The sequence below is a fragment of the Uloborus diversus genome, chromosome 8 (genome assembly GCF_026930045.1).
Source record: "Uloborus diversus isolate 005 chromosome 8, Udiv.v.3.1, whole genome shotgun sequence".
Classification (NCBI taxonomy): domain Eukaryota; kingdom Metazoa; phylum Arthropoda; class Arachnida; order Araneae; family Uloboridae; genus Uloborus; species Uloborus diversus.
In genome coordinates, this window is record NC_072738.1 from 102689055 (window position 1) to 102701689 (window position 12635).

Here is a 12635-nt window from a genome sequence, read left to right on the forward strand (position 1 = left end):
CCTAAAGAATTCAAGATTTTAAATGCGTATTAGGCTTTTTACTTATGAAGAAAATTAATGTAGTATACTGAAGAATATAAATACTTTTTCGCAAATAAAATTTAAAGGTCTGAAAACACTATAAGGGCCTCATTCCACGGAAAAACGGCAATTTTTTCCTGCGCATCACGCTTCATACATTTCATTAAAAATAATAATTTAAAAGGAAAATGAACAAAATTTTGTTGCTCAAGGAATCACAAACGTGTGACTTCTTAAGCAAAAAATTTTGTCATTACACTGTGAAATTATTTTTTAAAAAGAAATATAGGAATTATCCCACGCGGGACAAATTGAGTTTTCAGTGGAATGGCCAGGCCATATACATTTTTTTTTCTACGGTTAAAATTATTATTTCTCAACAAATAAGGTATGTTTCCTTTACATTAGAACTTTAGCTTTCAAAACCTACAATTTTTTTCGCCATTGCTATCCTCATATAAATAATAGCCAATGATCGAGTAACCCGCAAGTTTCAACAATCAAACTAGTACCATGGCATGATATTTTGATAATACGTTTTCGTAATGTTTAACATGTATGGAAAGGCGTTATTGCGACAAGGCTGAATTCGATCCGGTAACTTACTTGTTTTACTGGTAAAGTAGTCATTTTAAGGGAATGAAGAATTAAAAAAGTGGTTGAAAACTAACGCTATCCACTGGAGTTTAGGGTTAATCCACTGGAGTTAGGGTTAAAATTTCAACTATCAAAATATCATCAAACAGGCAATTGCTTTGTTCAAATGTAGAAGAGTAGATGCAATTTTCACCCGTCGTACCTTGACGGGCGACTTTCTAGTATTAATAGCACAAAAAGTTAAGAAATACACATACCATACAACAAGAGGTTGACTTTGGATGTCCCGCACTTGACGCATGCAAATAAAGTAAAATTTAAGCAACGAAGTCATTTAATAAAAATAGTACCGTGTCAGGAGTATCTTTATATCACATGTAAAGATTTAAAAAATGTGCTTACTCCTGTTTAATTAAACTATTAAGATCTATAACAAAATGTTAGTGAACTTATTGATTTGGACTGTACCGCACATGGTGGAATGGCCATAAGCACCCCGAACGGATATAAAGCTACAAATTTCCACCCCATACCTGGAGCTAATGCGGCAAGCAAACACCGAAAAGCTCAGTTACAGTATCCAGAGATTGCAGACTGCGCTCAAGCTTTGTGCTCCTCAGTCTGGAGTAGCAAAAACCATACTGAGACAAATAACCTCATATAAAGCTGAGTAGATAATCACATTGGTAGGTAAAAATATATTCGGATAATGGTGAGGGGGTCAGGACCCTCCCGTAGAAACTTGCAAAATTGTTGTCAAAAACGCAATTTTCGAAGCGTTTTGGGGATAACGTTTGCTGATGTGGGGTTGAGGTTCCTTCCTGAGTCGTTTGAATTGTAATCAATTTCAAGCGATATTTAAGAATCGAATGCTCCTCTAGAAATTTGCACAAATAAAAGTTGAAAAAGAAAGGAAATTTTATGCTATCTGAGATGACATTAAGGGGATGAGGAAAGTCCAGGGCCTCTTCTGGAAAAGTTTTGTTGTAGAACTCGGGGAAAACACAAGTGGATTTATAAGAAAAACATTATACTCGTGATCATCAATACTAAATCTGACTCTAAGTCCAACTTCAAACCTGTATTCAAAAGTAGAAACGTTTTTAAAGTCATACCGTAATTGTAAATATGTAAATAACTTGACTGGGTGGATGTGAAGAGCAGGATAGAATACGAAATGCAGCCACCTCCTTGTTGGGATTTCGGGGTTGTTAATGCACTTGTAATATAAATATTTTCAACAACGAGCTGCATAATCGACATTTATTGCGAAAAAATCATAACTGGACCATAAAAAAAATATTGCAATGGGCAGAAAAAGCCATTTTTTGGACAATTTTACGAAACTTCACGAGTTACGAGTGAACTAAAAACTGTAATGGAATGTTAATAATCATGACATGCGAATAGAATTTTATAAGGAAGCATTTGAGTGGTATTAGAATAAAAGTTTTAAGCATTTGTATTTTATGTATTTGTGTATAACCCCCCCCCCCCCCGGAATTATATGTAAATTACGTTTTCACAGTAGCTGAAATTGCATTCCCAAAACTTTTTTTTGCACCTATCAATACATAGGTAAATACATAGGAAAGTGGACGTTCCGAGTCGAAAATGTACATGCATCTGTTGACAAACCCTATGATAGTCAAAATATGAAGGAGTTAATTTAGAGAAAGGCATTAGAGGCAAAAGGCACAAAAGATAGATTTATAACTAGTACTTTATTATTCAGTAAGTTACCGCCCTATAACCAGAGATATGGCAGAAATACATGAAATACACCGCCAGTGCAGTCATTCCATTCGAGGACTGCAGTTTCGTGCTTATTAGCACTCATCAGCCCGGCATAGGAAGTGCTAATAAGCGAGAAACTGCAGTCCTCGGATGGAATGAATGAGCTGGCGGTGTATTTCATGTAGTACTTTATTCTTACGAATATAATAACCAATTTGAATCATAAGTCTAACTTCAAACCCTTGTCCAAAAATTGAAATTAGTTTAAAATCGTATAGTAAGGGTAAATTTAAGTCCTGTAATGACTATCCTTCTTCATTGGGTGGATGGGAAGCATGGGCATATCCAGGGAGGGGGCCATAGGGGCCATGGCCCCCACCGAGAAAATTTCCAAAGTAGTTAAAATACCCTTTTTTTGAGCAAAAATGCAAAACATTTCCCTTACGATACATACTAAGTCTAATACAAATACAATACAAATACAAAAGTGACGACCAGCAACAGGCTCTGGGCCCAGCTAGACTGGTCCTAGTCAATTTACAATCCCCAGTGAAGATCAATGGCCCTCTTAAAACTGTCTACTCCTTTGCTCATTACCACCTCTTCCGGTAAGCTGTTCCAAGGTTCCACTACCCTGCTAAAATAATAATTTTTCCTAATATCCATGTTAGCCTGAGATTTAAATAGCTTAAAACAATGACCCCTTGTCCTGTTTTCAGTGCTAAACTTTAGCCCCGTAACATCTTTCGTTTTAATAAATTTAAACAGCTGAATCATGTCCCCTCGGTCTCTTCTTTGCTCAAGACTGTACATTTTTAGCCTTCTAAGCCTGGAATCATAATCTAAGTGGGAAAGTCCACTTATTAGCCTTGTAGCCCGCCTTTGAACCCTTTCCAATACATTAATGTCTTTCTTAAGATAAGGAGACCAAAACTGAACAGCATACTCCAAATGGGGTCTTACCAAACTTCTATATAAGGGCAGAAGAACTTCTTTAGATTTATTTGAAAGAGATCTATTGATAAACCCAAGTATCTTATTGGCCTTGTTACTAGCAATGCTGCACTGTTGGCTAAACTTTAAATCCTGACTTATTAGGACCCCCAGATCAGTAACTTTGTCTGCCTGACTAATGACTGAACCTTGCAAATAATAACTTGTACACTTATTTCCATGCTCTAAATGTAGCACGTGACATTTCCCAACATTAACAGCTATACCCCATTTATCAGCCCACTCCGTAATATGATCTAGATCCTCTTGCAGCTGATTTGCTTGTTCTTCATTTTCTACAGTCCCCATAACTTTGACATCATCAGCAAAACAATTCATGTTCCCAGAAATATTTTTGTGAATATCGTTCATAAAGACAATGAACAAAACAGGCCCTAACACTGATCCTTGAGGAACCCCGCTTAAGACCTCACTCCAATTAGAATAATTTCCCTTACAACTACTCTTTGTTTCCTTCCAGTCAGCCAATTTTTTACCCAAATGAAAGTTTTCCCTCCTATTCCTATATCAGCTAATTTGCTAAGTAGAGCAACATGCGGTACCTTATCGAAAGCTTTTTGAAAATCAATGTAAACAACATCTACAGGCTTCTTATTGTCCAAAGTCATGGTAACTTTGTCATAGAAATGTAATAAATTAGTTGCACAAGATTTACCTTTCCTAAAACCATACTGAAAACTAGTCAATAGATTATTAGTCTCTAGAAAATTTACTATCTTAATTTTCATCAATGTTTCAAAAATTTTGCAAACCACCAAAGTTAGACTCACAGGTCTATAATTTCCCGCACTCCCTTTAGACCCTTTCTTGAAGAGTGGTGTAATGTTAGCCAGCTTCCAGTCCTCTGGCACTGTCCCCGAATTATAAGAAGCATTGAAAATGTTTGCGATTACATCTGCTAATTCCTCTGCACATTCAACTAAAATTTTCAGATAAATATTATCTGGCCCCGGAGCCTTAGTCTCTTTAATTTTTTTCAAATGAAGTAAAACGTCATCCCTGGAAAATACAAAGTCCTCAAGCTGTACTATAGCTTGTGTCTTGTTGGTGTCAACTGTTGAGATACAGTTATCGTTAAAAACACTCGAAAAAAGTTATTAAGAACATTAGCAATATCACTATCGTCCTGAATTAAAATTCCGTGCTCATCAACCAGTGGCCCAATATGATTATTTCGAACTTTCCCCGAATTAGCGTATGCAAAAAACCTCTTGGGATTCCTGTTTATGTTATCTGCCAGTCTTTGCTCCAACTCTCTTTTCTGAATCCGTACCAAATACTTAAATTTACGCCTTGCCTTACAATATTGGAGCCTATCTGCACTGTGACCTGTTTCTCTAAACCTATGAAAAGCAGCTTGCTTGTAATTTAGAGCGTCTTTAGTTTCCCTGGAGAACCACATTGGCCAAATTTTAGTGTTGACACCCTTTCTCCTAAAAGGAGCATGATCCCTAACCGTATTCGCTAGATTTTCCTTAAACTCTGCCCACTGAAGATTCACATCGCTATTGTCCAATCCAGAAGAAAAAACTGCTTTCAAACTCTGCCGAAGTACCACAAAGTCAGTATTTCTGAAATTGGGCACAAACCTAAAATTCTCTACTTTGTGCATATCATATTTAATCCCAAACCTAATACTGTTGTGGTCACTATCTCCAATGTGTTCCCCTACACATAACCCCTGAACAGAGCCTTCCATGTCGCAGAAAACTAGATCTAAAATCGCGTCCTGTCGAGTACCCTGAGTTACAATTTGTTCTAAGAAACAGTCACCAATTACTTTCAAAAAATCCTCTTCTCTGCTATTACTATGGTAAAAATTATTCCAATCAATTCCTGGAAAATTAAAATCTCCCATTATGATGACTGACCCCTTGCTAGAAATGTCACTAATAATACTAAACATCTGTTCGTCTTGACCCTGGCTTAAGTTGGGTGGCCTATAAATATTCCCCAAACGTAGTTTTTTGCCCTTATTACTAATCAACTCCAGCCAAATCATATCAATCTCATTAGGTTTATCATTAATTACCAATTCATTGCAAATTAAAGTGTCTCTGACATAAAATAAAACCCCACCACCTCTTTTACCTGCTCTATCTTGTCTAAACAAATTATACCCAGCAAAAGATAATAAATCATCATCACTTTTGGTAGCCCATGTCTCGGTAACTCCAATAATATCCAACCTCTCGTCTATAATTATGCTTTTCAATTCTTCCATCTTGTTCCTAATACTACGAGCATTTGTATAAAAAACCTTAAGTAAGCCCATCTTAGTTTTATTTAATGCTGCACGATTGTTTGAATCCCAAGTGTTAAAATCTTTTCTCTTATTAGCCACCCTATTTCCGTTTCTACTAAAATCCCGATAGTTAGTACCCTTTCGAATTCTGCTCCTTAAACCATGCCCCCCATTCCAACTTAGTTTTTTGATTCTGAAGCCTCTAAAACCAAACTACTAACCATTTTGACCCCTGTAGAGCTCAGATGTAGGCCATCCCTAGCAATCCAATCTCGTTTACATCTACTCCACACATCAATAAACCTGATACTACGCTTAACGCAAATTTCCTTGAGTACCAGGTTCATACACCTAAGGAAAACAATGAGAGGGGCCATGGTCACACTGAGAAGGTTTCGAAGATAGCTAAAAACCTTTTTTAGAGCTAAATATAAAAAAAATCCTTATTATTCCTCGAAGTTTAACAAGAATATAAAAACAACGCCGGGGAACAATAAAACCACACTGAGGAAGTTGGAAGTTTAAAGTATATTTTTTAAACCTCTTTACTAGTCTACACTGAAAAAAAAAACTTGTAATTCATGTGAAGTCTAACAAGAATGGGAAAAATGCAAGAGAAGGGCATGGTTAACCCCCCCCCCCCCCCCCCCCGGAAATTTCAAAAATATCAAGTATATACCAAATATTTAGGTTCCTTTAGCATAATGAGCTCGTCTGCTTAGATGCGTTTACTCTCCCCATGGGGGAAAGAAAAGGGATATGTATTAGTAAGTGTCCGATAAAAAGTTATACATTTAATGATTGCACATTAAGTTCAAGTTCGATTTAAGTTTTAACCTGGTTTTATGATGCAGTGCTATGTAATTATTTTTCATTCCCTTTTTAATATGGGACCCTCCAAACCACGCCTCCTTCTCTTGTTAATATTAACAAAGATCGTCTACAAACCACGTTTTAAAAAATAACTTGTAAACGTTTCCATGTAAGGGTCCCCCACCTCTCCTTTTCGCCAACGTCGTTCAAGATCGGCCTAAATTTTGTTTTAAGCGCTTGAGTTTCAAAATATTTCCAGGGGGAGAACTCCTCTATCCCTAACTTCATTGAAAATCTTCAAGAATTACGTTTCAGGAGCTTCAATTTCGAAAAATTACTGGTCCTCTAAAAGTTACTCACGAATCATGGATTGCCTATATTTGCAATTTAAAGAGTTAAATTTTGAAAAAATTTTGGGAGTGGACCTGAGAATCTTTTTAACACTTAACCTTATCTGAGATTATCTAGAATGCGTTTTTAAGTCTATAAATTGGTAAAATTTCCTGAGGTGGGCCTTTTAATCTCTCCTCCCCTTAACATCACCAAAACATCGGCTAAATCAGCCTCTTTTACAGCTACAATTTCGAAGGGAGCGCTCCAAACCTCTTCTCCCTACCATTACCAAAGATAATTATAATACATCTTTTAAGACTGCAAATTAGAAAAATTTCTTGGTGTGGGCCCGCGAATTTCTCCTCTATGCATGATCACGAAAAGATCGTATTAAATTGCATTTTTGACTCTGCAATGGCAAAAACAAAACAAAAAAAAAAAAAAAAAAAATCCGCTGGAGAAACCTCAGACCTCCCTCTGCTTTACATTATTGGAGATAATGTTTGCGTTTTTAAGGTTACAATTTCAAAAAATGGGCGGGGGGGGGGGGGGGTCGCACCCGAACCCTTAATATTACGAAAGACAGTCAAAAGGCATTTCTAAGATTACAAATAAGAAAAATTTATTTAGATGGGCCCTTAAATCCTCTAACTCCCTTTAACATCATCAAAGATCGTCTAAAACTGCATTCTTAGAGATACTACATATTTCGAAAAATAGACAGGGGAGCGCCACCGAACCTCATCTCTCCTAACATTACCAAAGATCGTCTAAAATGCGATTTTAAAACTACAAATTCGAAAATTTTTCTTTGGAGAAACCCCCGGGCCCCCTTGACTTCGGAGTTACTATTGTACTTACGGTTGGCTCATATCTGTTTCCTCTTAAATCAGAAAGTCCCATACAGTCGCCCCAGAACACAGTACTGATAACAGGAATACCACTTTGAGGAGACGATAAATGCATACGTTTGTTAAGAAAAGAGGAAAAGTATTGGGAAGGGGTTGCAACCTCTATGTTAAACTCGCGACACTTAGTGAAAATTCCAGAAAAAATGCTCTAGTTAAAGGCGGGTTACATTGATACTTGTAAAATTCAAAAATTTTCCAAAGCATCGTATTTTCCCAAATGGCCCCCTCCTAGAATTCTGTCTGGATCCGCCCCTAATGGGAAGGAGCATGAAGTGCAGCCACTTGTAGTGGGTTCTCAGTTGTTAATGCAATAAAATATATTTGCATTTCCAACAAAGAGACGCATAGTGCACATTTATTGTGAAAATATATTACTGGACTATAAAAGGTAAAATATTGCAATGTACAAAAAATGGTTAAAAATCAATTTTTTGGTTAATTTCAAGAAAAGATACGGTATATTCGCGCACTTAAACATGTAAAGGAGTAGTTAATCATAAAGACATCTGAAAAGAATTAAAATGAAACATTTGAATGGTTTTAAAACAAGAGTTTCAAACATTTGTACTCTGAGAAAAATTTTGGAAATTGGCATTTTTTACCTTTTCTTCAAACTTTTAAGCTCGTTCCTGTTAGCTGAACCTTAATATTTTTCAAACATAATAACAGAAATGATTTTTTCTGGTGCAAATACATCGCATCCTAAATGTGCATGTCAACGTTTAAAAATACTTTTTTTATAACATACTCTAATAAATAAGTACACCAGGTCAAACATCGAGGATCGGGGGAGATATTCATTCAGACGCAGCTCTGTCAGAAAAGAGAGCTGCTCAAAACAAACGGATCTATCTCAGTATTCGTCAAAATGGAGGAAGAATTCATGAGAATAAAATTGTACGAATTGCTGAAATATTCAAGTGTCCGGATGCTGAGGGAAACTTACTCAACATTTCACTAAAACATTTTCAACATTAGTTTAAGAACGCACGGATTTCGGCACAGAAGACAGCGAAGAGATTTTTACAGTGCAATGTTTTTTTGTTGATAGGTAACAAGTAAAGTGTTCCCCTCTCTTCACCTGACACAGGTCCTCAAAAAGTAACTCAAAAATACTTCGTCAAAATTTTACACTTGCACGCAATCTTACATACATCGCCTATCTTTTTCTTGCATTCACTAATACGAAAAATAACTTTCGTATAAAGAGTATAGATTAAAAATATACTTATTTATTTACTGATATAGTAAATCAAGAGTAATAAGAAATGTAAAGCGAGTGAAAACTCAAAAAAAAAAAAAAAATCCGACGGCCACGATTTTCCTTAAATACTCTTTGGAGGTGTCGTATAAATGATTTGATTTTATTTTAAAGCGATTACATTAAAGGATGGTTTGTATCAATTTATGACGGGATTTTATTTCACTGTAACCTCATCAAATATCTCACGTCTCCTGATTTTTTGGACTAATTCTATTCCTCCTCAACTAAAATATCAAATGCCAACGTATGATCCATTCTGTTGGTCGTATAAACGATGTGTCTTTTTATTAAAACAATTACATTAACCGATGCGCCTCTGTATAATTTTATGTGTATAACGAGGCGCATTGGTTAATGTAACCGTTTGTAGTGTTTTGATTCCGCAGTGAGTAATTTTAGCAAAATTAACAGCGTAAATGTAACGATATATTTCCTCCTGATATAAAACAATAATTCAGAATTATTTCACGCATTTGATTTGTAAACGCTTTATACAGTGCGATCGTTTAAAACTGGCTTCGAAACGCGGTGAACTTCTCTGTGGCTTTGAAACGCGGTGAACGTCTCTCTCTCTCTCTCTCTATATATATATATATATATATATACTTCTCAGTTTATTCTTCCAAACATCCCCCATGCTTTTTTTTTTCATTTTGGATATGACTAACCTAGATTGTGAATTTTAAATCCTGAAGTACATCATTGAATTGCTTATACTTCTCCAATTATGACATTGAAAAGATAGATCCTTTGGTTCACGATATGTTTCTTTCATAATTTCATCGAGTCTTTCAATAAAAAATATTATAAACTGTGTAATACATATGTACGTATCAGTTTTACCATTTATTTCATATTTAGATTTTAAAAAAAAATCCCCATTTTATTTTTGCATTTTTTTTTATAAAATACCCAGTTTTTGGGTATTTACCTAGCCCTTGGGTAAATACCCAAAAAATAATTACCTACCCGCTGGGTATTTACCCGATCCACAACATTAGTTGATTGGGATTTTTTTTTCTCTTTTGCAATGTTATATGCAGCAGATTAATTTTTCTGTAGAACTTCAAAACTAAACTTACATGGTCCTTTTAAAGAACTAAAAAATTCTTTTGCACTAAAAACTGTAACTGCCTAGAATAAGACTTTTCTTTTTTTTTTTCTTTTTTGAACTAGATGACAGATGGACTCTACCTGTTTCTCATGCTTTTTCGCAGAAGGAAAAAGAAAGTACATATTCTGCTAATGCCTTTCATATTGGAGCAAATGTTAAACAAGATGAAAACAAATGTAATTTTTTCTCTTAGTATGATAGGTTATGGATTATAAATGTGAAGTTTTTTTGTGTTTATATAATTTTAATTTGGGAGGGTTTCATTGACTTTAATATTTCACTTCAGTTTTGTAACTTCACTGTGACTGGAAAACAGCAGTTCTAAAAGTTCTACTAACAAAACAATAAATTTGCGTATAAAATTGCTACCTCTTTTTTTTTTTTTTTTTTTTTTAAGTTTCTTGGTTAAAAGAAGTACGGAAAATGAAAAGTTAAAAAAGGAAGAAAGTTGGATGATTAAAAGATTTTAAAATACTTGAACTTTGGGTTAAATTTTAAATTTATATACCATTTGACAGTTATTTTATGTTCCATGCTGTGTTATTTTCTTTTCTATTATTGAATTGTTTTTTCCTTTCATTTTTGTTATAACTTAAAAGAGTTTTTTTTTTTGGAGAAAATTTGCTGTTTTGCTTTTTTTTAGTTAACTGATATTTTACTTAAAAAGTGTTGAAGTTTTTTCATTGTTAAAGTTTCATGCATGCAGATAGGAGTTATATTCTAGGCTTTTAATCTTTGTTGAAATAGATGAGTTACTATAAAACAGTTAGAATTATGCGTATGGTATAAAGCAAATTTTGCATAGTATTTCATTTACTTTAATGTTATATTTTTTGTTTCTGGATTAATAGATAATGAATGGATTCATACTGTTTCTGAAACCTCTTTCCAGTTTGGAAAAGGAAATGAGCATTCCAGTAAACATTTTCATAGTGGATTAAACATGAGACAAGGTAAAAGCAAAAGTGGGTTTTTCATTTTAGTTTCTCGTACAAACTCCAATTGTATATTTTAATTCTTATGTAAATAATTTAAGCATTAAAAAAAAAAAAAAATTGACCTATTTTTTGCATTAATACTAAAATTGTAATACAGTCACCATTTTTATATAGGGGACATGGGGCAAAGGGAAATAGTGGGGCAAAGGGAAATGGTGAAATATTTCCTCTGCTTTCAGTCCACCTATCTAGTATTATTTTAACTATGCTTATGGATGAAAAGACATCTGACAAAAGATTTTGTTGGATGTCTTTTTCATCCATAAGCATAGTGAAATATTTCCTCTGCTTTCAGTCCACCTATCTAGTATTATTTTAACTATGCTTATGGATGAAAAGACATCCGACAAAAGATTTTGTCAGATGTCTTTTCATCCATAAGCTTATTACTTTTTGCATTGATAAAGGCATTCCTTGTAACGCTGAAACACGTGTCTAGAGTAATCTGCAATTTGTGCTTTCTGACGTTATTTCTTACTTTATTTTTCAGCACAAAGGTATTCATTTATCTTATTGTTCTCTGTGCTAATTGAGAAGAAAAGGGCAAGCTCAACCCAAAAAATAAACTACTTTTAATTGCTCTAAAAAGTCTAGGAGGGGTCTGATTGATGCCCATCTCAAAAAATGTTGAGTGTGCCCTTCTGCCATATCTCATATCAGGAGCGTGTTTAGAGTTTTAGTGCCCCTGTGTGAAATTTGTTTTAATAGTCGATAAATAATCATTTTTGTTACTTATTTATTCTCTCCTAAAACATAACCCACTGTAGTGTGTCTCCCAGCTGTATAAGTTAGTTTGAGATTTTTATTAGTAACCAGCTGCTTTGCATGGTCTACCTCAAAAATAAAAGTTTGTCAAGTACCTATGTTCAATAATCAGGCTTCAAATAGAGAGAGAGAAAGAAAAAAAAACACTATAAAACAGGGCTGTAACCAAACTTTTGTTTCGGGGGGGGGGGGGGGGGGGGGGTTACCAAACACATTCTTTGAAACATTTATATGTTATATCAAATTTGGTTTCATGTGTATTCCATTGATTTTTGTTACGATAAATTATCTTAATGGAAGGAGGGGATGTTCTTATAAAACCCCATATTGTTACATAATAAATGAATTTCTTAATAACTACCATAAACACACAATGAGTGTACAGTTTTTCAGTCATACTAATTTCATTTCACAAATAAAATTGAAATAATAATAATAACAATTTTATTTTGGTCTCTAAAAATAAATAAAAATATTAAATAAATAAATAATGGAAAGCATTTCGTTGGATGAAAAACTTCAGAGGGGGTTTGAACCCTATAAACCACTTCCTTGTATACGGCCCTGATTTTTGTTTGTTTATTTGCCAAAAAGTTTTTTTTTTACTTTCTCAAAGTTTAAATTCTTTCTTTTCATTCCCTTTCTCAAAGTTTATTTTTTTCCTTTTACCTGTGCATTAAAAACATGAATGAAACTGATGTCGGACCTTCCTCTCACCCAATCAACGGGCAAAGTTTCTTCCAAATCTTAGAAGACCCCGTCTACTACAATAGCTTCCGATGACCAATGGACGGTTATCGCGATGCCCAATCAGAGGCTTTGA

At 34.6% G+C, this 12635-nt stretch overlaps 1 protein-coding gene across 1 annotated transcript in view; it reads left to right on the forward strand.

Moving 5' to 3' along the window:
* The window catches only part of LOC129228518 (uncharacterized), a 144686-nt gene that overhangs the window by 26908 nt on the left and 105143 nt on the right, over window positions 1-12635 (forward strand). The window contains exons 3-4 of the mRNA XM_054863198.1: window positions 10112-10225; window positions 10901-11002. Of these exons, the coding sequence (XP_054719173.1) occupies window positions 10112-10225; window positions 10901-11002 (216 nt within the window). The remainder of the gene's footprint in view (window positions 1-10111; window positions 10226-10900; window positions 11003-12635) is intronic.